Source organism: Aquarana catesbeiana, linkage group LG05 (genome assembly GCF_042186555.1).
Source record: "Aquarana catesbeiana isolate 2022-GZ linkage group LG05, ASM4218655v1, whole genome shotgun sequence".
Lineage (NCBI taxonomy): Eukaryota > Metazoa > Chordata > Amphibia > Anura > Ranidae > Aquarana > Aquarana catesbeiana.
In genome coordinates this window covers 323710368-323737711 of record NC_133328.1, presented here as the reverse complement: position 1 = coordinate 323737711, position 27344 = coordinate 323710368, and the positions used below count along the sequence as shown (strand labels likewise).

The following is a 27344-nucleotide window of genomic DNA, read 5'->3' as shown; positions in this document are numbered from 1 at the left end:
AACAAAACACACAAATATTGGTATAATGCAAAAGTTGTCATGTTGCCATGCAGAGCACAGTGGTAGTATTCTCTGCTGGCTATTGCTTGATTCTAAGCTCAGAGGCATGTTTACAGATGTTCTTTGTAGTTGTCATGCGACCTATAATGTCACCTCCAGAGTTACAGGGGACATGCAGGAAAGGGACCCTGCATTCTGTACAAGATGGTAGCCAGTGAAGGATGTTGCTATCTTGCATGTTTATATGCAAGTTTAATGACATTTCTGCACCAGGTAACAGTAACACCTTTACACAGTGAGTGCCACATTAAAGGGGTTGTAAAGGTTAATTTTTTTTTAAATAACAAACATGTCATACTTACCTCCACTGTACAGCTCGTTTTGCACAGAGTGGCCCCAATCCTCCTGTTCTGGGGTCCAACGGCGGCTCTCTCGGCTTCTCCCTGCAATAACTAACCCCCTTGGGAAGCTCTCTCTCCTTGCGGGCGTGCTCCCATCTCAAGCACTCAGCGTTCATAGACACAGAGTGTATGTTTCGGTCCCGTCCCCCCGGTGGCCATGTCATTTGGATTTGATTGACAGCAGCACAAGCCAATAGCTGCCCTGCTATCAATCTATCCAATGAAGAGCCGAGAAGACCGGGACGAAAAGAGCCGAGAAGCCAGTGCGTTCTCGACGCAGGACTTTCGAGGGTTCAGGTTAGTAAACCGGGGTGTTGGGGGGCCTGTAACTATCACATAGGATGCATTAAGGTGAAAAAAACAGAAGGTTTACAACCCCTTTAAGTCATGTCCAGTGAATTACAGAACATGCAGTTTGACCTTAATATATGCATAATTTAAATTTAACAATATATTTTGATGATAAGGTGTTAATATGTTTTCTCTTTTAGGAGTTATCAGGACAGCATTACCTAATATGGATAGAGAAGCAAGAGAGCACTATTCTGTTGTTATTCAAGCCAAAGATATGGCGGGTCAAGTTGGCGGACTATCTGGGTCAACTACCATCAATGTTACACTCATCGATGTCAATGATAATCCACCAAGATTTCCTCAAAGTATGAAGGTCCTTTTTCTTTGTTCTACCTAATTATTTTACTATTATAATGTATTAGTTAAAAGGAAAAGTTTAGTGGTGCTATTATGAAGATTAATATATGAAAAGAACACACACATAAGTACATTGCTCTATTTTCAAGGTCAGCTATTTTGTATTTGTAATTAACCTCCGTGGCAGTTTTCCCGAGTGTGGCTCTGGGTTAAATTCCAGCAGTAACCCCGAGCCACACTCGGGATTGCATTGCAGGATCCTGGTGCGGTATACTTACCTTGTCCCCAGGATCCTGCGATGTCTCCCCGCAGTGTCTGTGGGCTCTGTCCTCAGCCTGAAGCCTCTCTGTGCCGGGCTCCGTTCCCTGCGTGCGTCGCGACGCACAGGGGTGGAGCCCGGTGGCAAATTCAAAAAAGTGAAAAATCATAATACATACAGTACACTGTAATTTTACAGATTACATTTACTGTATGAAATTTTTTCACATCCCTTTTGTCCCCAGTGCTTTGTCCAATGCCCTGCATGCAGTTTTATATTATATATATACTGTTTTTTCTGCCTGGAAACTTGAGATTGTCCATAGCAACCAAAAAGTGTCCCTTTACGTCAAAAGTGGTTTTAGACCAACTAGAAAACAGCGATAGTAAATTAGAACACTTGCAGAATTGAGCGATAGTGAATTGTGGAGAAATTAATTTTATTATTATTATATTATAATTTTTTATAATTATTTATATTTATTTATTATAATTTATGATTTTGTGTTTCAAACTTCATCATACCCGTGTTATCTACTAGACTCTTGGTGGACAGATTTAAGTGTGTTATTGCTAAGAATTACAGGCCTACAATATGAAACGCCAAATTTCTATGCAAAAAAATTGTACCGCTTTGAGACGCAAAAATCTGACATAATCATACCGCCAGTGAGGTTAAGATTTTCAACATGTCCTCAAAAACTAAATTAACCTGATTAGATATTTTAGTTTTGGTGATACTTGGCCAGTTAAACCAATGTCTTTATTTTAATGAAACTCTAGTTTTAAGTTCTGTTCTGTATCCTCAACCTAAGTCATTACAAAACTAAGAAAGGATTTCTCACTTCTGCAGCTTCATTCGTATAATGTAAACTAAATAGGTACTCCAACAGAGTCTCTATTTTATTACATCTACATTCATCATTACTTGTAAAATGATTCAAGGTTCTAATTGAGTCTTCATTATATATTGAAAGTATATTTTCATCAGTATATCATCATCTACTTTGGAAGGATTTATCATTTAATAAGTCAATTGGTTCAAATATAGCTGTATTGTGCAAGACAGTCTATGCTGTAAAAGAAGTGGGTGCTTTTTAGGCAAGAGACTGGTACCTGATGACCCCAGAATTATCACGGAGAGTTTTTCCCAGGAAAAAAAAATGTCAGTCAGTAAGATCTGGACATGCATAGCATCAAAGATACTATAAACTTTATCAGGTACCAGTACTTTCAAAAATATAATTAACGTGATCTAAAACCATTAGAGTTTACCTCTGAAGTAACACTTATGCTTTCCATTTGTAAGCCATTTTTGCTTTGGAGTTAGAGTGTAAGATTCTACTGTTTGTGACATGGCACCACATGTTCTCCCATTTTGGAAAAGTCTATATCTTCAGTTGTCCTGGACTACAGGAAAATAAAAATATATCAAAGCTAAGACCTGGCAAAGCGAGTGTTGCACAGGTGATACACATAGCTTTCTGGGGAGGAAAAAAGTATTCTTTTATTTAGCATATTTCCAACTATCCCTCAAAAGTGATTTGTAGCAATGCCTCTACATTTTAGCAATACTGTAGCCTTTCTGCAATACCAGTAAACTAGTTGGTATTTTAGTAGCTGGCTACCAGTACTTAATGTCTATATCTGATGAGTCTACTCTTCTTTGTGTTTACTTCAATGAAACTTTGTTTGAGGTGGTCATAGGAAAGACGTATGTAGATCTTTGCATGCATACAAAATATATACAATTACATCCAAAGACAGGCTGTCCCCTGCAGACCCTCACATCCATTGGGACAGGGGTGTGGGAAAGAGGCAATTGTCCCCCTAAACAAGGGGACAAGGTTTTTGTTGGGGGTGGCTTTCTCCGTGTTGAGACCATGTGGCCTGGTATTGTTTAGGATGAGTAGCACAGACTCACTGCACCCCCCCCTTTTCTGATCATCTAGGTTGCCTGCTCTGGTAAGCATCTTGTATAGAATTTTAGAGACCAAACACTCCATTTATTGTGTTGTGTACCCACTTAAAATACATATGCAAGCAAAATTGGGTTGATTTAAGTGCACTCTGGGTGGGGGTGCAATGTTTAAAAGAGCAGACATGTTATAAAAAAGTTCATGGTAAAATGTCCATATAAACAGTGCAAAAACTGGTATCTGAGAAGGCTGCCTGCTTGCAGATAGAAGTGGATCTGGAACAAAGACAAGAAAAAAAGAGCGGCCTTCTAAACGTAGTAGATTGATACTTTTAATAAGTTCAGTGTATAATAATAACAGATGCACTCACAAACAGACGATGGAGAAAGCCCAGAGAAAGAAGCACGCATGCTTCGAACGCGCGCTCCCTCCCGCTGACCTTGCACCCGAAAGTGACAACATCACAGTACTACGTTCCGGTGTTTGCAGATCCTCTTCCCCGGATTCCGACATTGGGTTCCACCATTGTGGTCGCTACAAGGGACAGTTTCATGGCTTACACCGGCCACAGTCTGCTCCTTCTGGACAAGTGCGGATGACACCTATGTTACATGCCTTTCTCCATCGTCTGTTTGTGAGTGCATCTGTTATTATTATACACTGAACTAATTAAAAGTATTAATCTACTACGCTTAGAAGGCACCGCTTTTTTATTGTCTTGTACATATCAGATCTGAAGGCTCTGGTATAGATTTTAGGGGAACCAATGCCATTTTTTTCTTATTTTTTGTGTGGAGTTCCCCTTAAATTATTTACCAGGTTCTCATCAAAAATAATCTGATAATATGATGTTTTTTTTTTATTCCCCTTACAATTCATATTGATTTACGATAATGGTTTGATATACAGTAGATAAAAAATCCCCAGCCACTGTGTTTATGAAGAGAATGAGGTGGCCAGAAAATGTAATTTAGTGGCTAGAAATGTAAATGTTAGTTTTTCTTTAGTACATTGTATGGGTGCTTCACTTGACAGGCAGTTTAACACTTTTACTGCTACCACTGTATGCCATGCATCAGTGGCAGCAAGGATTTTATACACATGCATAGTGGGTGTAAATCTGACAACTTACTGTTGGCTGTCAGATGGAAGTGATGGTGTAGCTATGCAGCCGTCAAATTGCTTTCACACATCCCCATGAGTGAAGGCCCTGCACATTTACCCATGCAATATTTTCCAGACTCCTATCGTACCTGGGATCAGAATGATGTGTGCTACAGAGTGAAGGGGAAGCAGATCAATGAACAACCATTTGCTGATCTCCCTTTCCTGCTAAAGACCTCATAGCACCCCAGCCAGGGAAGAAGCTAATGGAGCATGATCTGCACTCAATTGGCTTAATTGGAGGGCAAATAAGACATCAGGGGTCTAAACGACTCATTAAAGAAAACCTGTCACCAAAAAAAATTCAGGGACTGAACACTCCATGTTTTGTGTTGTGTACCCCTTAGAATCCATACGAGATCTTATAAAAAGGAGACTTTTTGTCTTCTATGTGAGGAAAAATAGTTTAGTGAAAAAAATGTTAATAAAGTGTAAAAATCAAAGTAATGCCCATGAAATTAAAACCCCCTCCAAAAAATGTTTGAGCCCCCTACCCCACATACACAGGGGCACCTATGCATGAAAATGTAGATTGTGATACACATTTTACATATCACTTTGAATGCCAGAGTGAGAGCAATAATTCAAGCCTATTGTTCATGTTTAACTCTAAACTTTTGAACTGTATGAGCTTTTAAAGCATTGCCTGTAGAAAATATAGGGTACCAAAGTTTGTTGCCTTGGCAAGTTGAGTATCTATTTACTCTAGACATGTGCAATGTGTTTTATTCCAAATCGAAATTCAGACAAATTTTTTTATTCAGAAATTTGGATCTATTGTATTACCAAATTACAGTAGTAACAAATTTAAATTAATCCAAAATAACTAACCTGAAATTCTAAAACCAATTTTAATCAAATTCAAAAACAAATTTGAATCAGAATCAAATTTGAAAAAAATTAGAAATCCATTTTTGAAAAAATAATACAATACAATAAAATATAAAATAATAAAGCAGTAGAATAAAAATAAAATAATAGTGAAAATATAATAGAATTGAATAAAATAGAATAAAATAAACTAAAATAGAATATGACCGTCTTCAAATTTTGAATAAAATAGATTAGAATAGAATCCAAAACAATGAACTCCAAATTAATAGAAAATAATAGAATAGAAAATAGGAGAATGAAATATAAAACAATAGAATAGAACATAATAGAAAAAACAATAGACTATTAATGATTAGAATAAAATAGAATAAAATATAAAGAATATAACTATCTTCAGAAATTCGAATTTCAAATAGAATGAATTTGAATAGAAAAGATTAGAATAGAAAAGAATAGAAAAGAAAGAAAAAAACTATTAATAGGGAATAGGGAATGAAATAGAAAGACTATAACTGTTATTAGATTAGACATAGAATTAGAATAGAATAGAAAATAATAGAAAATAAGAGAATAGAATAGAAAAGAATAGAATAAAAAACAATATAACAGAACAGAATAAAATAGAAAAAAATATATAACCATCTTCTGAAATTTGAATTTCGAATGGAATGAATTTGAATTCAAATAAAAAGGATTAGGATAGAATAGAAAAGATAATGGAAAAGAATAGAACATCAATAGGATAAAACAAATAGAAAAAATATAAAAGTTATATTCTTTCTATTTTAGTCTATTGATTTTCTATTCCATTATTTTCTATTCTATTCTCATATTTTCTACTATATCCTGTTCTATTATTTTCTATTCTAATATTTTGTATTCAAATTAAAATTCATTCTATGCAATATTTGAATTTTGGAATATGGTTATATATTATATTTGTTCTATTATATTTTATTCTATTCTATTGTTTTTCCATGCTTTTCTTTTCTATTCTATTCAATTGTATTATTTTCTGTTCTGTTCTGTTTTGTTTGTATTTATTTATATTATTTTCTTTTCTTTTCTATTCTATTCTAACCTTTTCTATTTGAATTGGAATTCATTCTATTAGAAATTTGAATTTCTGAAGATGGTTATATATTCTTTTTTATTATATTCTGTTCTATTGTTTTTCTATTCTATTCTATTCTTTTCTATTCTATTCTATTCTCTTATTTTCTATTCCATTATTTTCTATTTTTTTTATTCTATTCTATTCTATGCTATTCTATTCTAATCTTTTTTAATTGAATTCCAATTAATTCTATTCTATTAATATATTGTTTCTATTTTATTCTATTCTGTTCTGCATTGAAATATGAAAAAATGCAGATTCAATATTTTTAAAAATTTTTTGGAATGCGGTCAAAATTTTTCAAATTCGAATACGAACTAAATTGAATGAATTCTGAAAATGAATGAAACAAATGTAACAAATTTATTTAAATAAAGAATCTAAATGAAGCAAAACAATTTTTTTCATCCTGCACATGTCTAATTTACTCAGTGAATCCTCACATTTTATATTTTAGCAAAAAAATCAGTAATGCAATGTGTTTGTGTGCCCTAAAATGAAGTTGTATTTTTTACTAAGGTTTTGCATTTCATAAACCGTTATTATTGTGTGATAAAAACATTGGAACTATCACTATTTAATTCTCTAGGGTGTCTGCTTTCAGAAAATATATAATGTTTGAGGATGTTAACTAATCTGCAGGGCTAAAATATTTGTTTTAAAAATTGCAAAAACGGTAGCAAAAGGATTAAGGCATTAGGACCTACCCCAAATTGTTATTTAATGGAATTGTGTGTTTTTAATGTTTCCCTTTAAGCCTCATTAAAAGAACTGCTTCCCACTGAAGGGTATATAAATGTGTTTTTATTTTTTTGCATTGGGGCATGTCCCCCAGGGCAGTGCTCAGCTCCCTATGCCCTTTGTCTGACAACCCCGTGCTAATTAGCCATGAAAATGACTTTGTTTATAAATAGATCCAGAAAATGTAATTTAATAGGATTTTTTTTCTCTCTAAAGCTGGCTATACACTAGTAGATTTTTGAACAAACATTGGTATGAAAAATACATTTGAAGACTGGAAAAATGTTATTCAAAAGAACCTTAACATTTCACTTGTTTTTAATAATCAATTTTGAAATAAATGTAATTTCCTGAAAGAAAACCACATACACTGTTAGAATAGTGTTTGTTCACAAAAAAATTTAAAACCTGCTCTTTCAAATTTTCACATCATGTTGGTCGAAATTGAGAGTTTGACTCATACGAATTGAATGAATATTCTTAATATGAAAAATTTCAAACGAAATTCTACTGTATAGCCAGCTGAAGTTTGCACATCATTAGCATCTTCAAGCCATACCCCATGCATTTTATTTAAATGACAATCGTCTCGGAGAGAGGCTGGACAGAGCTCTGCATATGTAAACAATGCAGACTGCCGTCCTGATGGTGTGGATGTGATGGATTTTCTTAAAATCCATCACAACCCTTAGTAAACGCAGCACACATAGCAAACAAAAAAACTGGCTAGGCACACATTTAACCCTTTGACAGTCCTAGATGTTTAAACCCTTCCCAGCCAGTGTCATTAGTACAGTGAAAGTAAGTATGTTTAGCACTGATCGCTGTATTCATTTCACTGGTTCCCACGAAGTGTCAAAAGTCTCGCAGTCCCACTATAAGTTGCTGATTGCCACGATTACTAGTATAAAAAATAAATAAAAATACAAATTCCAGTATATATACCATAGTTTGCAGAAGCTATAACTTTTGCGCAAACCAATCAATATATGCGTATTGGATTTTTTTTTTTTACCAAATTATGTATCAGAATACATATTGGCCTGCTACAGAAGGCCTTAGGAATATGCAATGTGTCAGGGAGATGACGTGAGACGTCAGATGGGAAGGGAGGAGCTGGAGGTGTGTCAGTAAACTGGCATCCTGGCGGCCTCTCTCCAGCGGCGAACATACGGATGAGGCAGCGAGGAGAAGCGAGGAAAACAGAGCGTGAGGTTTAAACGCTGTAACCAAAGTGCCTGGAGCCCGGGGCCTGGCGTGTACCGGGCTTAGGCATCGCGGTCTCAAATGACTGGGTGACGATTTTGCTCTCCCCGCAGGGCTTCTCCGTGCTCTTCCCCCTCCCCCCTCCCCCCCACTGGAACCCGGTGTCAGGTCAGAAAGGACTTCGATAGGAGATGCCTACAGACCGCAATCCTTTAAACCCGCAGCGCTTCACAGACGGACTCCTCAACGGGGACGGCATGCAGGCGATATTGGATGCTACCTAAGAAGCAAGGTGCATGGCTGGATGGGTGAGGGTAAGAGACACACTGTCCTGCTTGGCTCCGAAGGTAAGAGAGCAATAGATAAGAAACCCCAGAAGAGAGAAAAGTTAAGATAGATCAGCTGCAGCATGAGAAGATAGGAGACATTGTACAAGGATATATACAATCGTAGGAGTTTACTTTGAACATTGTTCCTGTCTTAGTGCTACTACTCACCCTGCTGCGGATACGGGAAGGCTGGGAACTAAGTTATATGACTATACATAATACATTATAATAGCATCAACATGTTTGGAGTCATACCTTAGTGATAATTGATGTAATTGCAGCAGCTGTTGTGGTATCACGTCTGGGGCAAATATAAGTGGGATAAGTGGCGAGACCCTATGGTTTTGAATTAACATATCATTGTATATTCGCGCTGATATTGCTACAACCGCCTTGTACCACTGCATACTGATAAATACCTTGAGGATATAACACAGGCTTATACAGAGGTGGCAGTAAGCGTCTGAGTAGAGCATTTCTGACACACGCCCATTCCCCGGGTATAAAACCCTCGAGGCAAGACACGAGGCAAGACACGCAGGGCAAGGAGGTATATGGACAAATAAATCAGTGTAAATTTTCTGTGAGTATCTTAATGCACCCATATCATAAATATCCGGCATAGAAATATTAGTATTGCCAGCGGTAACTTTACTGTATTGGAGGCGCCGGGGGGGGCAGGACGTAAAGGGTGGTCAAATAAAGCACTGCAAAGGATCGCCAGTATTCGCAGTATCTTCACTACTGCCTGCGACACCTAATCACCATCTTACGGACACAATTGGTAACAACTAGGAAAGAAGACGCTGGCTTTGGAGGCACAGACTAAAATATACTAATAGATACTATAAACAAAATATTGATAGCATCATAATATCCTCATACTGAAGTTACCGCCAAGGACCATTAACATCAACATTACTATCTCACCGTTCTCCTGGGGTTGGAAGGGACAGGGGACACAAGTTAATGAGCATAGGGCTAAGTCTAATGGTGTAGGTGATTGTTAACTTGGGCACTACCACCACAATCCTTCATAAGAAGAGCTGTGCATGCTACATTTGATGTTAGGGGACCTAGACATGCCCATAAAAGCACATTTTCTTCGGTATTGTTGATACTATATTCTGGTCATCAGAAAAATTGGTACTGCCCAAAACAAGCACTACCCATTAATACCCAATGGTAAAGGGAAAATAAAACGCAAATAACCCCCGGGAGAGTGCAGTGAGGTGAAGACGGAGTGAAAGCTAATAGTTCCCTCTTAGTACTTCAGTGTAGAAAACAGGTTACCTACCCTGCCCCCCACTAAAAATTTAACTTGTTGGCTCATTATACTTAATATACGGAGGAAAAGATATAAACCCTAACGGGTAGAACGAGAACTTAAGAGGTACAAGGATCTTGAGGTAAGAGAAAAAAGAAGGCAATAGGAGACAAAACTTGCACAGAAAAGATAGCCGCAAGAAACCGTACTAATATACGAACAACGAATAATCATCCGTATATATAAAGATAAACTGACTGAAACCCTACATACTTAGCTCACTGGAATAAATAATGAGTAGAAATACAACCAAAGCAGGGAAAGGGGGACCACCGAAGACACCTAAGGACAACCTCACTGGAAGCTCCACCGGGAGCTCAATCAAGCAATACTTAGCCAAAGGGGGGAGCCCGAGGAGTACCCATCAAGAAGCTCAAACGTCAACTATGGTGGACAAAAGGAAAAAGGGACAAAATGGGAAGGGAGATCAGACCCCCGATCAATCAAGAGAGTCATCACTAATCGAAAGCGCACCTGAAATATCCAGAACGGTGGAACACAGACAAGACCTTGAACTCCCCTCAAAAAACGAAATCGCAGAGATGTTCAAAGCACTTGAAACCTCAATCAAATCAGAGATAGGTATGCTGAGGACAGACCTAGGCAATTTATTGGCCAGGGTCGAGAGAGCAGAAGACATAATGGAGCAACAGGAGCGAGAAATCTCTGACTTAAAAGAACAAATTAAAATAACCCAACAAAATCAGATAAAAATATGTTACAGGATAGAGGATCAGGAGAACAGAAGTCGCAGACAAAATTTGAGAATCCGTGGAATCCCGGAAAAGAGGGGTGAAGATCTAAGGAAGACCGTAGCGGACATCTTCTCCCCCCTACAGGAATTGGGAGGAGAGGATTTCCCAAAAATCGAGCGGGTGCACCGGATAGGAAGGCTGGACACCAGACGAATGGAAAGAAGCCGTGATATAATTGTGCGGTTTAGATTTTACGCAGATAAAGAAAACATATGGGTAAAACTGAGAGGGAATACGCCACTCCAATTCAAGGAGGCAAGGATTCAAGTGTTTGCAGACCTAGCTAAAGACACACTAGCGAGAAGACGCCTTCTGAAGCCCCTCTTGGAACAAATGACAATCCAAAATATAAAATACACATGGGGATTTCCCGCATGCCTGTTGGGAAGCAAAGATGGCAGAACAGCTAGGCTAAGATTCCCCGGGGAGTTAGAGGAATTCTGTAGGAAATTGGGCATACAGGTGCCTGCGATGATGGAATGGTCCAATGAACGCTGGATGGAATTAGGAATAGGATTAGTGTAAAAGGAAAGGGGGGTGGGGGGGGACTTGGGGGGGGGGGGAGATGGAAATTAGCAAAAGATATTAGAGAAAATGGGGAGCTGCTAGGAGAAGATTGGTACACTCGGTCGCCAGGGTAATGATGACCTGGCATACCAATAGCCCCACCTTTTGATGTGGAGACCAATGGAGGGTTATGATATATCTGACCCACACTGGCTTAAGGGTCTAGTGAAGACCAGGGAGAGGGTGGGTGGGGTGGGGGAGGAGGATGGGGAGGGAGAGGGAGAGGAAGGGGGGAATGGGAGAAGAGGAGGGAGGGGGGAGCAGGGGCGGGGGTGAAGGGAAGGGGTTGCACTTTAATTATAATAATTAAAAAAAGGGATATCTCTCCAGGGTCTAAGATAGATAGGTGTGTTGAATTTCTCCAGGGCCTAATGACAGAGTGCGATGGAAGGGAGGTAGAAAAATGACACTAGCCACAATAAAATGCATAACATATAATTTCAAAGGCCTAAATACGGTCCACAAAAGACGCAGTATATTTAATGAGCTTAGACTGCTTGGACCAGAGGTGGTATTCCTTCAAGAAACACATATATCACATCAATCAAGATTAAGACTACACTCGGGGGAATACCCGACCTGGTACCAAGGAGATACTATTTCAAGTAGAACATGGGGAGTTGCAATTGGTTTTTCAAAAAGAATTAGGTTCATGCTGGAAGAAAGATTAGTGGATACAGAAGGTAGATACTTATTCCTAAGAGGTAGACTAAACGAAAAAGAGTATACACTAGCTAATATTTACGCACCAAATAAAAACCCGATAGAATATGTGGCAAAAACTCTGGAGAAGTTGATAGAGTTTAGGAAAGGGCACTTGATAATAATGGGGGACCTTAATTTTTGTTTGGATCCGGGCCTAGATAGTACGGCCCGAGCACAGGGGAAGAACAGTGGGCAATTAAGAAAGATCAGGCAAAAACTTGCCAGCCTTCAATTAGTGGACATATGGAGAGTGCAACATCCAAAGAAAAGAGATTACACGTTTTATTCCCCTGTGCACGGGTCATACTCCCGGATTGATTATGGTCTGATTGACCATAGGGAAATTGAGAAGGTGGTAGATTCCTGGATAGGAAATACAACTTACTCAGACCATGCACCAATGACCATGGAAATAAAAATAGGCGAAGAAAATAGACACTCAGGGCAATGGCGCCTAAATGAAGAACTGATAAGGGGGGAGGAAGGGTTCAATAGAATTAATAAGGAACTGAAGAATTATTTTGTATTAAATGACACAGGAGAAGTATCTGGGTCCACCTTATGGCAAGCCCATAAAGCTTACATCAGAGGAGTTCTAATTGAGTTAGGGTCAAGGCAGAAAAAAGAGAGAGGTAAGAAAATTCAAAAATTAACAGAGGAGCTAGCCAGCTTAGAACAGAAACATAAGACACAATCAGGGCAATTGTTCCAAGCGACGTATAAACATATAATAATCAAAAGGACAGAGCTGAAAAATTTAATGGAAGTTAGAGCGACACATAGGAAGATCACAGGAGATAGGTATAGTTGGGCTAATAAACCGAGTAAACATCTAGCAAAAATAGTGCAAAAACGGAAAGCTAGAAACTTCATAGAAAAAATCCAGACCAAAGAGGGCCATATAGAGTACTCCTCTAGGAAAGTAGCTGAGGTATTTAAAAACTATTATCAGGAGCTATATTCAATTCCAAAAGAGGGTACTCAGCTTAACAATAGAAGAGAGAGAAACAATAAGTATTTAAGGAAGGCAATGTTGCCCAAAATTACAGAAGTGGAAAGAGAATGTATGGAAACACCAATCTCTGAAGAAGAAGTGAGAAAAGCAATAGCAGGAATGGCTCTGGGGAAAAGTCCTGGTCCGGATGGATTTACATTAACCTATTATAGAACATTTAAAGAAGTTTTGATCCCTAGGTTGTGTCAGTATTTTAATGGGTTAGATGAAGGATACGAGATGAGCAAGGAGGCCTTAAAGGCTTCCATCACGGTCATACTCAAAGAAGGAAAAGAAAAAACTTTATGTTCAAGTTATCATCCCATCTCTCTTCTTAATACTGACACAAAACTCTACGCAAAGATTCTAGCTGAGAGGTTAAAGGGATCAATGAATTCTTTGGTCCGCCCAGACCAGGTGGGTTTCGTTCCTAAAAGAGAGGGGAAGGATAATGGGGTTAGGACATTGCTCTTGTTGCAAAAAACTAGCGAGAGTGGACCCCCAGGACTACTACTGTCGATCGATGCCGAGAAGGCTTTCGACAGGGTAGACTGGGGGTTCATGTTTCTGACCTTGGAGACCATGGGACTCGGACCCAAAATGATCCAGCGGATCAAAACCCTGTACCAACATCCCACGGCAGAGGTGGGAGTGAACGGAGTAATGTCTCAGCCATTTGAGATGGAAAATGGAACGAGACAAGGGTGTCCCCTGTCCCCGCTGCTCTTTGTTCTTACTATGGAACCTTTCTTAGCAACAATACGGGCAGACCCAGAAATAAAAGGTTTTAAGATCGGTAAAGACGAACACAAGGTCGCAGCTTATGCTGACGACGTGTTATTCTATATTTCGGACCCTGTGATTACTATGCCCAAGCTAGTTAAGGCCTTAAAGGAATTTGGAGTGGTGTCCAACTTTCAAATAAATTTGGCAAAATCAGAAATATTAAACATAAATTTAAATAAAATAGAAATAGACACATTGAAAAAAGAACACAGCTTTAGATGGACTAAAGAACTAAAGTACTTAGGAATAAAGCTGGCTAGCTCAACCAAGAAAATATTCACAATAAACTATTTACCTCTGTTAGATACAGTCAGAACTGATTGCAAAAACTATGCCCGTAAAGCCCTCTCATGGATAGGCCGTATAAATGTCATTAAGATGTTCCTACTCCCCAAGATCATATATCTGTTCCAGATGGTACCGCTTCCACTCCCCCTATACTATTTTAGAAAGTTAAAAAAAATTATAATGAGTTTTATATGGGAAAAATAAAAAAACGAGGGTTCCCTTCAGGATCTTAAAACAAAAGAAAACAGGTCTAGCAGTTCCAGATATCCAGAATTATTACAAGGCCGTAGTACTGTCTAGAATGGCCGAATGGGCAAAGCGAGATAATGAAAAACGTTGGGTAAGAATAGAGGAATTTTTAAGTAAAGCAACACTGGGAAGTGTTATTTGGAATCCTCCACATGCTAGAATTTTAGATAAAGACACACATGTAATAACACGTAATGTATTCAAAATTTGGGACGGGGTATATAAGAAAGTGAACGGAAACCACAACTCACCTTTAATTTCACTAACAGATAACAATTTTTTTCCACCAGGATTAGAAACTATAGGAGGAAAGGATGCACTTTGGGGAAAGACACAATTAAGACACATTATTAGGGGGGGTAAAATTATGACATTGCAGGAAATTAGAGCTGGGAGGGTGACACGAGGGTTAGACGAATGGCGGTACCTCCAGCTGTGTCATTTTGTGAGTAAACTGCCAGGTCCGATTAGGGCGGGGGATAAACTTACGGACTTTGAGAGGTTATGTGATACAGAAGATCCAAGAAATACAGTCTCAAAAATGTACAAGGTCCTGATGAAGATGGATCAGCTGGAGATACCCCCATTTATAAATAAATGGGAGAGGGAACTAGGCACAAAGAAAGATGATAATACAATTAAGAGAATTTTGGAAATGATTTGCAATTCAGCTTTAGACGTACGGACAGCAGAAATGAACTATAAATGCATAAGCAGGAGTTATCTTACCCCAGAGATAACAAGTAAATATCAAAATCGATCGGCATACTGCTGGCGAGGATGCCAAGAGATAGGAACCTATGGTGGACATGCCCTAAAATAAAAAATTTCTAGGGGAAGATACTTGTGTTAATTAAGGAAATAACGGGAAAAGAAGTAGCAGAAGATCCCTGGGAGGTTTTGTTTCATGGGGGAGGCGGAGACATTAAAAAGTACAAGCAATCATTGGTACCTCACCTCCTGCAATGCTGCGAAGCGAATAATCCCGAAGAACTGGCAGAGGAAGGAGAGTCCCGAGATATGGGAATGGATAGATGCTGTGGAGGAAACATACAATATGGAGAGCAAGGCTCGCGCAATAGAGGAAACAGGAACTACGGGCTCAGCGGAGTGGGAACGCTGGGTAAAATTTAAAAAAACGTGGTGTAGAACACAGAACTGAAAGTCTAGAATAGTGAAGGAGAGATGGGAGAATTAGACCTTGGAGAGATGGGGCCCGGGAGGGATGGTGGGATGGGAGGAGGGAGGGAGGTGGGATGGGGATTATTGAGAAGAAGCGGATATTGTCTATTCGGTCACGTTAGACCCCTGGGGGGGATAAGCCAAGATGTTAGAGGTATTAATACCTGGTTTTAATCACCTTTTGTTATGGCAAAGCGTCACAATGATGAGACAAAGGAGAGGAGAGGGAAGACAAATGAGCTGCAAAGCTGATTTATAAAATGGTCGACTGAAGTGACAAAAAAAAAAAAAAAAAAATACATATTGGCCTAAATTTATGAAGACATTTTTTTTGTCATCGGATATGTTTTATAGCAGAAAGTTAAAAATATTGTTTGTTTTTTTTTCAAAATTGTCAGTCTTTTTTTGTTTATAGCGCAAAAAATAAAAAAGTGGTGGTCAAATATCACCAAAATAAAGCTTTATTTCTATTACATTTCATTTGGGTACAACATTGCATGACCATGCACTTGTCAGTTAAAGTAATGCAGTGCCGTATCACAAAAAATGGCCTGGTCAATGAAGAGGGGGAATCTTTTGGATGTCAAGTGGTTAAAGGAATTGTGTATTTTTAAAGTTTCTCTTTAAATCTTAAAAGAGCTGCTTCCCTACCTAACTGTATTTCCTTTTTATTTATTTGAATAAAGTGAGTGGTGATTGCGCTGTGATAAAAAGGGGAAGGAGGGAAGAGGAAGGGGAAAGCTCAAATGTATAGAGAGGTGAGTGAAAAAATAAAAAAAATTATTTAAAAAAAGTATAATAAGCATGAGGGCTAGTATCATTCTAGCACATGAAAAATATTGTAAATACTGAAACAAAAGAAAAGAAAGTTCTCAGTGCAAAAGGGCTAGTATCATACTAGCACATATGTGGTAACTCAGCAAATACTTATTAGAAGAAAAATCTCGGTGCAAAAGGGCTAGTATCATGCTAGCACATATGTGGTAACTCAGCAAATACTTATTGGTGACTCCAAGTAAATAAATAAATGGTGAACAATCCCACCACCTAGTAGTACAAAGTGCTCAAACAATGAGTCATCAGTTCCAAAAAGGCAAAATGAAAAAATTATACACAATATAACAGTATAATGAAATGTAATAAAGTGCGGTCTCGTGGGCACTAAATTCGAATAGACTGAGGAAACAAAATTGCCTAAAATGTATAAAAAGCTATAGAATGAGTGACAAATACAGTGTGGATACAAAAAAAAAAAAATATATATATATATATATATATATATATATATATATATATATATATATATATATATATATATATATATATATATATATTGAACCAAATAAAAATATATAAATCAAAAAAAAGTCCATGTGCATGAGGGCTAGTATCATACTAGAACATAAAAAATATTGTAGGAGGGGGCGTGGTTAGCCTCGAGAGAAGATGGCCGCCTAATCCTCAGGCTCCCGCTCCCCACAGCCGTTCATCAGCCTAAACCGGGGACCACCGACAATATTTGGCCATCCATTATGGGAACCTCTTCAGTCTCGATCCCGCTCCCCGAGAGAAATCGCCGGCCGCACGAACCACACTATCCCGGAGATATTCCGCACCCAGCGGCCTAACATGGCAGCTCCTCTTCCCGCCTCATCTCCTCCTCGGGTACAAGCAGAGATTATCCTCACTCCCACCGACCACCACATCCCACCTCTGGAAACCGACAGCACATCACTCCGTCAACCGAGCCTAAGAGATCTCCAGGCAGTGGCAGCTGACATAAAGGATGCCCTGTTCACGGCCATATCTGACCTACGACATGAACTACAAGCCATCACAGGAAGATTGCAGTGTGTCGTGGACAGAGCGGCACTACAAAGCTCAGAAGTGAAGACCATTCATTACAAAGTAGACTCCCACACCATGCAACTCCGAGATCTTCAGCGACATGTTGAGGATCTCGACAACAGGGGTCGCAGGCACAACCTAAGGGTGAGAGGCCTGCCCGAATCAGTGGAACAAGACCAGCTTCTCCCGACTGTCACAGACCTCTTCAACCACTTACTCGATAGGCCTAGGCAAACACCACTGGCAATGGAACGTATCCATAGAGCGCTTCGCCCCAGAGGCAGAGACGCAGATCCCCCGAGGGACATTATATGCTACGTCAATGACTTTGCTATCAAAGAAGAAATACTCAAGAAAACGCGACTGGAATATCTGGAGACAAATCGCAACTGGAATATGATGGATGCCATATCTATATCTACCAGGACCTATCAGCGATTACACTGAGACATCGTAAAGATCTCCGGCCACTATTAGATGTCCTGCGGACCAAAGGAATCCGCTACCGCTGGAAATTCCCGTTCGGTTTATCTGCCTCTCACCAAGGCCGCTCTGCTCTACTGAGAGTCCCAGAGGAACTCGATGCATTCTGCCACACCCTAGACATACCATATGTGGAGGTCCCAAACTGGTATGCGGAATTTAACATCTCCCCTCCTGCCCGACATCCACTTGCAGAGGAACTGATGGATGCACACAATACCAGCTTCCATAGACGCAGATCGCCATCACCTGCCAGACCCAATTCTTCACCGGGACTCCGACACCCGCCTCCAAGCCCCATGACAGCGCCCCTACCTCGCAGAGCTCACCGGGATCATTGATCCTCCGTGTCCCTAAGTAAGATGTCATCACAAGACACTCTCGCTGACATTTTTCACTTTATTCCTTCCACCTTCTCCTTTATGCTCGCATTCGGATCACTAACTACTGCCTCTACTATACCTACTGACACCCACCAGATATAGTACAGCACCATCCGAACGCTCTGCAGTATCACCCGAAGTCAAGACCTGCTATCCGATCCCTTCCACCTCCGCACTGATCCGGACGACCACCCGTGAGACTGCACACTGATCTCTCTACTCCTCATCCCCGCCGTTCTCTAACTTGACTGACTACATGCCTGAAACGAACAAGAACTCCACGCTGAAGACATCACTCACCAATGTACCATGGACTACCCCCATGGAACGCCCCATCTCTCTCCTTTACTGCTAAAAATGGACACAACAGCACAATCTCGACATCGAGAACCTCAGCATGTGATTTTTTTTTTTTTTTTTTTTTTTTTTTTTATCTTCCGCCACCTCAGTGATTAGTCGGAGACCTGATCCACTTTATCAGTGTCATCTATGTCTCTCCTTTTTTTCACATCATTTGTAGCTTACTTGACAAGTGTATAAATCTTATATTCAATCTAACAAATACAGAAAAGGAAAAGAACCCCAACCCCTTAACCCCCTCCCCTACCCCCCTCCCTCCCTCCCCCCCGCTCCTCTTGTGTACATTTGTTGTTATCTCTATTCTATTCAATTCTTATTCTCAGACCTTCAGCAACACTCCATAATTTTTTAAAGTCCTTCCAGTTTTGCCACTTGTTCCTCCCTTCTACTGATTCAGCTTCACTTTCAGGTCCTCCTTCTTCCATGTATCGGATCCTTTCCACTACATCAACCCACTCCCATATTGATGGGCCCTCTAACTTCTGCCAATTTTTTGCTATGACCTTTTTTGCCGCATTCAACAGGTGAGGAACTAAGGTGTTTTTATATATTTTAACCTCCCCTCCTATTCCATGATGTAACACTGTCCAGGGGTCTAATTTAACTTCTATCTTAGTTATTTGCTTAGTATATCCCAAGATTTTTAACCAGTAACGTTTGATTACAGGGCAGTCCCACCATATGTGGGCCATATTTCCTACACCTTTACACCCCCTCCAGCATTCTGATGTTTTGTCTTTTTGGTATTTACTTGCCTTATCCGGGGTAATGTACCAGCCTGCTAGAATTTTGTAGTTCATTTCGGCGACACTGATGTCTATCGTCGAACTATGGGTCAGCTCCAGGGTTTTCTTTAATCTATTACTATCTAACTGTACGCCTAATTCATTTCCCCATTTGGTAATAAATGGTGGTATCTCCCTACTACCCTTCACCAGGCCCAGTTTGTAAATTTTTGAAATTATACCTTTAGTATTATTCAACATGCATATCTTTTCTAACTCTGATAGCTCCTCCCCTGATCTTATTGGGTGTGGTAGGCGGCTGATAAAGTGGCTTAACTGCAGGTATCTCCAGCGATCTAACACCCAAAAATCTGTTTTGTGCTTTAGTTCCTGAAACGTGGCTATCTTCCCTTCTTTAATAATATCTCTCAGCTGTATTGTTCCCTTTTTTATCCAACTCCCCCCAATTTCTTTTTTACCAGGTGCAAAATAATCATTCTCTGAAAGTGAAATTAACGGGGAATTATAAGTGTTATTTACTTGTTTGTAAACTATATCCCAAACTCTAAACACCTCCTTTGTCAGTGAGTGTGTGTTTGCATCTAATACCCTATAGTGTGGGGGGTTCCATATCAAGTGCCCTAAGTGTGCCTTACTCAGACTATTCTCTATATTCACCCATCTTTTCTGTGAGTTCTCTCTAAACCATTCTATCGCTCTTGAGACCAGTGTTGCCCTATAATAACCCTGAATATCAGGTATCGCCAAGCCCCCTTTTCTTTTTTCTTGCTTTAAGATGTCAAAAGACACTCTAGCTCTTCTGTTTTTCCAAACAGCTCTCATAATGATTGATTTCAATTTTTTAAAATAGTACTGAGGGATATTCAATGGGAGCATCTGTAGTTTATAGGTGATTTTAGGTAATAATATCATTTTTATGGCGTTAATACGTCTAACCCATGAAAGTGGTTTTGTAGTTATCCTTTTACTCTCCGATTTTATTTCATCTAATAATGGAATAAAATTTGCTTTGTAGATCTTCCCTAATGAATTTGCCAGTTTTATACCCAAGTAATTTATTTCTTTTTTCCATATAAATTTAAATTCCTTTTTCAAGTTTCTTTCCTCCCTCTTACCCATGTTGATATTCAGAATTTCCGATTTTGCTAAGTTAATTTTGAAGTTTGATATTTCTCCATATTGCTTCATGACTCCGAGGATATTTACCATTGATATTTTGGGGTTGGTTATGAAAAGCAGAAGATCGTCTGCAAAGGCCGCGATCCTGTGCTCCTCATCTCCAACCCTTATACCCCAAATCTCTGGGTCTGTCCTAATCACTGACAACAGTGGCTCCAGGGAAAGGACGAAGAGCAGGGGGGACAAGGGACACCCCTGCCTCGTTCCATTTTCCATTTCAAAAGCCTCTGAAAGGGAGCCATTAATTTTTATCGAGGCCGTGGGGCGGTTATACAGGGCGCGTATCCTATTGATCATTTTTGGGCCTATACCCATAGCTTCCAAAGTTTGGAACATGAACCCCCAGTCCACTCTGTCAAACGCTTTCTCTGCGTCTATAGACAAGAGTAGACCTGGGGGTCCATTGTCCTTAATATGCTGCAGCAAGAGGAGTGCTCTCACACCATTGTCTCGCCCCTCTCTTTTTGGGATGAACCCCACTTGGTCTGGGTGTATCAGGCCATTGAGGTTCTCTTTTAGCCGATTTGCTAAGACTCTGGCATATAGTTTAACATCGGTGTTGATCAGAGATATCGGCCTATAACTCGAGCATAGTGTAGGGTTTTTCCCTTCCTTTGGGATAACCGTGATCTCTGCTCTAAGAGCTTCTCTACTCAGGTCGAAATCTCTGCCCAACCCGTTCATATACTCGCAGAGTCTAGGGGTCAGTATTTCTTTAAATTTTTTGTAATACCTACAGGTGAATCCGTCGGGCCCCGGGCTTTTACCTGAAGCTGATTCTGATAGTGCTCTGTTGATTTCTTCTATTGTTATGGGGTTTTCTAGAATATCTCTGTCGGCCTCATTGATCTTCGGGAGGTTGGCTTTCTTCAAGAATTCTACTATTTTCCTATCCTTTGCTCCTTTTAACCTTGTACTTTTAGTTACTGAATATAATTCACTATAATATTCCTTAAAGGATTCCCCTATCTCTTTTGTTGTGTGTAGCATTTCTCCTTTACTGTTTTGAATTTTTTCAATATAGTTTCTAGTTCTTTTCTTTCTTATTATATTTGCTAGTAGTCTACTGCTCTTATTTCGACTCTGATAGTTTTCTTTCGCCACCTTGTAAAATGCTTTTTTTGTTTCTATGTCTGTATAATTCTTTAGCTCCTCCCTTTTTTCCACCAATTTTTGATAGACTCTCCTCCCTTGGCCCGAGCCCTTCTTATGTTCTTGCTCCAGATCATATATTTCTTCAGTTAGTTTTTTGATTTGTTGCTTTGTTTCCCTTTTTCTCTTTGCCCCTATCTTCATTATTATTCCCCTTATGTAGGCCTTGTGGGCCTCCCAAAGAGAGGACCCTGATATCTCTGCTGTATCATTCGTTAAGAAATATTGTTTTAATTCCTGTTCTATTTTCTCTACATTTGATGCTTCTTGCAACAAATCTTCATCCAATCTCCATGTTATTGGGGTTCTTTGATTTCCTGGGACATACAATCTCATACTAACCGGGGCATGGTCTGATATGGTGATAACTTCTATCTTGGCCTCCACAACTCTTTCCAACAATGAATGTTCCGTCAATATATAATCGATCCTAGAGTACGTCCCGTGCGCCGAGGAATAGAACGAGAAATCTTTCTTATTTGGATTCATAATCCTCCATGCGTCCACCAGTTGACACGAATGCATCTTCTGTTTTAGTTTCTTCAGCTTCCCGTTCGTAGTCCCCTGCGCACGAGACGTACTATCCATCTCTGGATCCATACACATGTTGAAATCACCCATCATGATCAGACTACCTTCTTTGAACTCCATTAGTTTCCCTAATATTGTTCCAAGAAAACCACTCGGCTCTTTATTAGGTGCGTAGATATTTGCCAGTGTAACCTTCCATCCCTCCAAGGAACCCTTCAGAAATATATATCTTCCCCCCTGGTCTATTAACCTCTCTTCGACCTTAAAATTTATCCCTCTTGCTATCCCTATTGCCACTCCTCTCGCTCTTGATGTTATTGAGTCCCCATAAAACCAAATTGGGTACATATTGGACTTTATCTTACTCTTGGAATAGTATGTTAAGTGGGTTTCTTGGAGGAACACAACCTCAGCTTTATATCTCTCTAATTCCCTCAAGATCTTATATCTCTTAGTTGGCTCGTTTAGACCCTTTACATTATAGGTCATAAAATTTAATTTTCTCATCTCCTCACTTTTTTTTTTTTTTTTTTTTTTTTCTTTCTTGGTTTTGTTGGGTCTGTATTACTGAGCTAATCTGAGTTCTTCCTTTGTTGTCTTCTAACCTTCCTTTTCCCTTCTTGCTTCCTTGTACACCGGGTTCCCCTTTCCCCTCCCCTCTCCCCGACCCCCCCTCCCCTCTCCCCAACCCCCCCTCCCTACCCCTCAGCCACCCCCTGGCTCCCCATTCGCCCAGCGCCATAGATACCATGGAGCTTTGGCGAATCACATGTTTGAGGTGGAAGCCCGAGTGTGCCCTTTACCCCCCCCTGCCTGGTGTTTTAAGCAGATAGGGGCAATCCAGACATCACAGAAGCAAACTCCTCCTCCCCCCCGCCACCTCTCCCCTCTACTCCTCAACTAGACCACTAAACCACTAAACCAAAAAAAAAAGAAAACCAACCCCTCCCCCACCCCCCCCCCCCCCCCCACACCCCCCCAGTCATCCCTCCGCCCAGCCCGGCAGCTCTGGTTCTTTCATATCAAGCCTATCACAGAAGTCCTTTAAATCCTCTGGGAACCTCAATCTTGCCGATCTTCCATCTCTAAAGCCCCTCAGGCACGCCGGGAAACCCCAGTTATACTTGATGTTTAATTCTCTCATCTGGTCTAATAAAGGCTTCAAAAGCCTTCTCCTAGCGAGGGTTTCGGGAGCGAGGTCTGTATAGATTTGGATCTCTGATCCTTCAAATTTTACCGGGGGTTTATCTCTCATTTTGGATAGGATTACAGCTTTGTCTTCATAATACCTAAAGCGGATTATTATATCTCTCGGCCTCTGGTGGTCCGAGTTGAATACTTTCCCAATTCGGTGAATCCTTTCTATTTTAGGGAATTCCTTATCCACCTCTCCTATCAGAGGCCCCAATATTTGGGGGATCAACCTTCTCAGATCTTCTCCTTTGTTTTCTGGGACATTACGGAGTCTTATATTTTGTCTTCTATCTCGATTCTCCTGGTCCTCGATCTTGTAAAGGATTATCTTCTGGTTTTGTCTGGAAGTTTTAATTTGTTCTTTGAGGTTCATTATCTCCTTTTCCAATTCCTCCGTTTTTTTTTCCGTTGTTTCTACCCTTTCCAATAAGCTTCCCAGGTCTGCTCTCACCAGGCCTATTTCTACTTTTATTGAGAGCTCAAGATTTTTAAGCATGTCTCTCATCTCCTCCTTTGAGGGCATTGGGGCGCTTGTTGTTCTCTCTTCCATCCGACTTAAGTCCCCTTCACTTTCCACTATTGAATTTTCCTTTGATTGGATCGTTTTATCCCCCGCTTTATCTGGGGTTCCCCCTCTTCCTTCTGTCCTCGAACCTCCTTTGGCTCCTTGCTCCCCTCCTTTTGGACTCCCGCCTTGGGACATGAACTGTTTTATTGAGCTTCCAGCTGTCCTATCTCTCGGCGTTTTAGGTGCCCCCCCTTTTTTTGTTGTTGCTTTATTCATTCCTCCCTTCTTCCTCTGACCCCCTGTTGGTTTCCCCAGGATTAACTGGGCTTCCTCTCTCCTCTTGTGAGTATGGATCCTTCAGGGGTGTCAGCCCTGGTGATTATTTTCTGGGTCCTGCTGTTGGCGGTATGCCGTCTTTATATTATTAAGTTGCTTGATCAAGGGGGGGTAAAAAACCTCCTGGATATGGCCCAGGCCCACTAGGTACCCGTACCTCAGAGATGCCTCACTTTACTCAACCCACTTTACTCAGCCCCCGAACTAGAATCTTCTGCCTCGAAATCTTTTTCACAGTTTTAATACAGACTTCATTGCTTTACCGGGCAGAAATACAGCCCTAACACACCATAACTTCCAACCATTTACTTCTGTCCGGTTATGTCCGGCTAAATGTTAGCAGCTTGTTAGAAGTGACGTTAGTGGATACGCCCCAACTGTGGGGTTCAAACCAGATAATTGCTTCAGAAACCTTGTCCTTCATTCCCCCCTCATACCGTTATAGCGGGTTATAATATGCAGGCTGAGGATTTCAAACAGGCACCGCAACATTCAGCATTCAGCTGCCGTCTCTAGTCACTAGCTTCAATCACCACTATATCAGGCAGTTAAAGAAAAGAAAAATGTCTTCTTAACACAAATGAACGGGCATTTATAAAAAAAAAAAAAAAGCTGTTCCTACATTACCACCACCGGGCTCAGCAGAATTCCAGCGGGGTCTCACGTTGTCTGATGAGGACTGTGGGGCAGCCGAGGGGGGGGGGGGGGAGCCAGGGGAGGAGGGGGGAGGGGACGCCGTTCAATCTTCCCTTCCTCTCCGTCTGTGCCAGATCCGCAGCCGCCTCCCATATGCCGAAAGCGGCGTGTGAAGCTTCCGAATCCTTCCCCTGTTAGGATCTGCGGACCGCGGCAGCAGCGTTCGTCTTGACGTTCGGGGATCTTCCTCCCCCCTTTAGCGAGCGGGCATGTCTTGTGTGGCGGCTAGATGGACGCGCTCCGGGGATCCTAGGAGAGTCTGCTTCTCCGTCTGACACACTCACCTCCCTCCCTCCGTGATGCACGCTACGTCATCACGCCCCCCTCAGCATGTGATTTACCAGACTTACTAACCGCAAACCTGTTCCCTAAGAAACACCCGAAGGGTAAAATATACAATGTTCAATTACTGTTATAAGTTATGTTTTTAAGATGTAGTTACCTCCCGTATTGGGAAGACACAATTGCAGCTCACCACACACTGATAACACATGTGTCAAATCTCTCTTGCTAGAACTTTATTGCCAGTTTATTCCCCTCCATCCAATTAGACCTTTCTGCTACTGTCAGTTATATGAACTCCAGCTCTCTACTGCCCTCTGCTGACAACTGGTCCATATCACAATCCCCTCTACACACACTGTGCCCTCAGTCACCCACACGCACTACAAAACAAAACAAGACAAAAAAAAAAAATGTTATACATTAAGTGCTTCATACCAGACAGACACTTCTCACCACCCTAACTACAAACTGGCAATACATTCACCACAATTCAGTACGCAAGCACATACTTATCCGCACAACAGACTAGAGTCTCATACCCTTCTTATCAAGCTACCCCTAACCGGATTTGACGCAAACACCTTCTCTCCTTTCCTACTCACGTTAACTTCAATTTACTTTCTAATTGCTGTCAGTTATATACGTGCATAGTTATATTAAGATTAACGATTGTTATTTCACATGACTTACTGCTTTATTTACTCTACGTTACGCTGTCATATCGCATCACCCTGCTACCTAGCTATACTTATTACTTTCTACGATTGCAAGGGACTGTTATTGACAACCCTTTTGTGACTACCTCACACTACGTTCCTGTGACCTTATCCTACAACCACGTACTAGACGAAAGCTCTATCTTCCCAGGCCTCTAAAATAATAACTGCTGATGATTACACTCTGCTAAACCTCTCCTCGTCACGAATTACCTGAATCCTACTACACCTATAGACTCATTACACCACACATCCTGGCCTACGTATTACATGCATACCCCCTAATATCCACCGTTTCTATGTACCACGGCTGCTGGTGAGTATGACCTCACTATTCGATCTTTTCACTTTTGTAACTACCTCTCGATTGCCGGACCAACCCCCACACAGTGGTTAAGCACACCTTACTGAATCTCTCATACGCACTAACATCGAACAACCACTGACTTCTACCGGATAGTAAATTATTGTGACTCTACTCACCTACTTAGGTGATAGAGATCACAATTATCGCCGGTATCCTTCATTCACCCTTTCCCACATTCTCAGATTTACCTCACCAGTCCACGTAAACTCTCCAGCTCACCCCATCGCAGCCACTGCCGCAGCTCCTGTTCTCCTATCTAGTACATACAAGCACTCACACAATGACAAACTCATCCAGCAACACAACTAGCTCCACGCTCAAAATAGTATCGCTCAATGCAAAAGGCCTTAACACGCCGGAGAAACGCTCTAAGCTCCTCCTCACCATGTACCGAAGCAAGGCCGATATTATATTTCTCCAGGAAACTCACTTTCGCTCCAACGCCACACCAAAATTACAAAACTACCACTACCCCACGGCATATCATGCTACCAACCCGTTACACAAATCAAAAGGTGTCTCCATTCTTATTGCAAGATTGTGCCCCTTCCGAATCACTGATTCACTAATAAATGTGGAAGGCAGATACTTACTTTTAAAAGGGTCTCTTCTCAATAGAAAATTCACTTTGGCTAACATATACGCTCCCAACCTCCGTCAGGTACCCTTCTTTAAAATGATTACGAATACACTCACGACCTTCCAAGAAGTAACCCTCATCTTAGGGGGAGACTTCAACGTCCCACTTAACCCTATACAAGACACATCCACCAGCTCATCTTCACTCCCGTACTCGGCCCTTAAGGCAATTAAATCTTCACTCAAACAGCTACTGCTCCATGATACATGGCGCACTTTGAATCCCAACGATAAAGACTACACCTTCTACTCTGCACCTCACGACCGATATTCAAGAATAGACTACATTTTTATGACACAACAAGATCTCTGTCTGCTCCACCAAGCCTCCATTGACCCCATGCTCATTTCGGACCATCACCCCATCTCTCTCACACTTAAACTCCCGAATACATCACCTCGCCCACACACTTGGAAATTGGACCCATCATTACTAACTGACCCCTCC

The 27344-nt window shown here is 40.7% G+C and overlaps 1 protein-coding gene across 1 annotated transcript in view; it reads left to right on the top strand.

The window, feature by feature from the left end:
• The window catches only part of CDH18 (cadherin 18), a 1382204-nt gene that overhangs the window by 968054 nt on the left and 386806 nt on the right, over positions 1 to 27344 (top strand). The window contains exon 5 of the mRNA XM_073630863.1: positions 893 to 1060. Within this exon, the coding sequence (XP_073486964.1) occupies positions 893 to 1060 (168 nt within the window). The remainder of the gene's footprint in view (positions 1 to 892; positions 1061 to 27344) is intronic.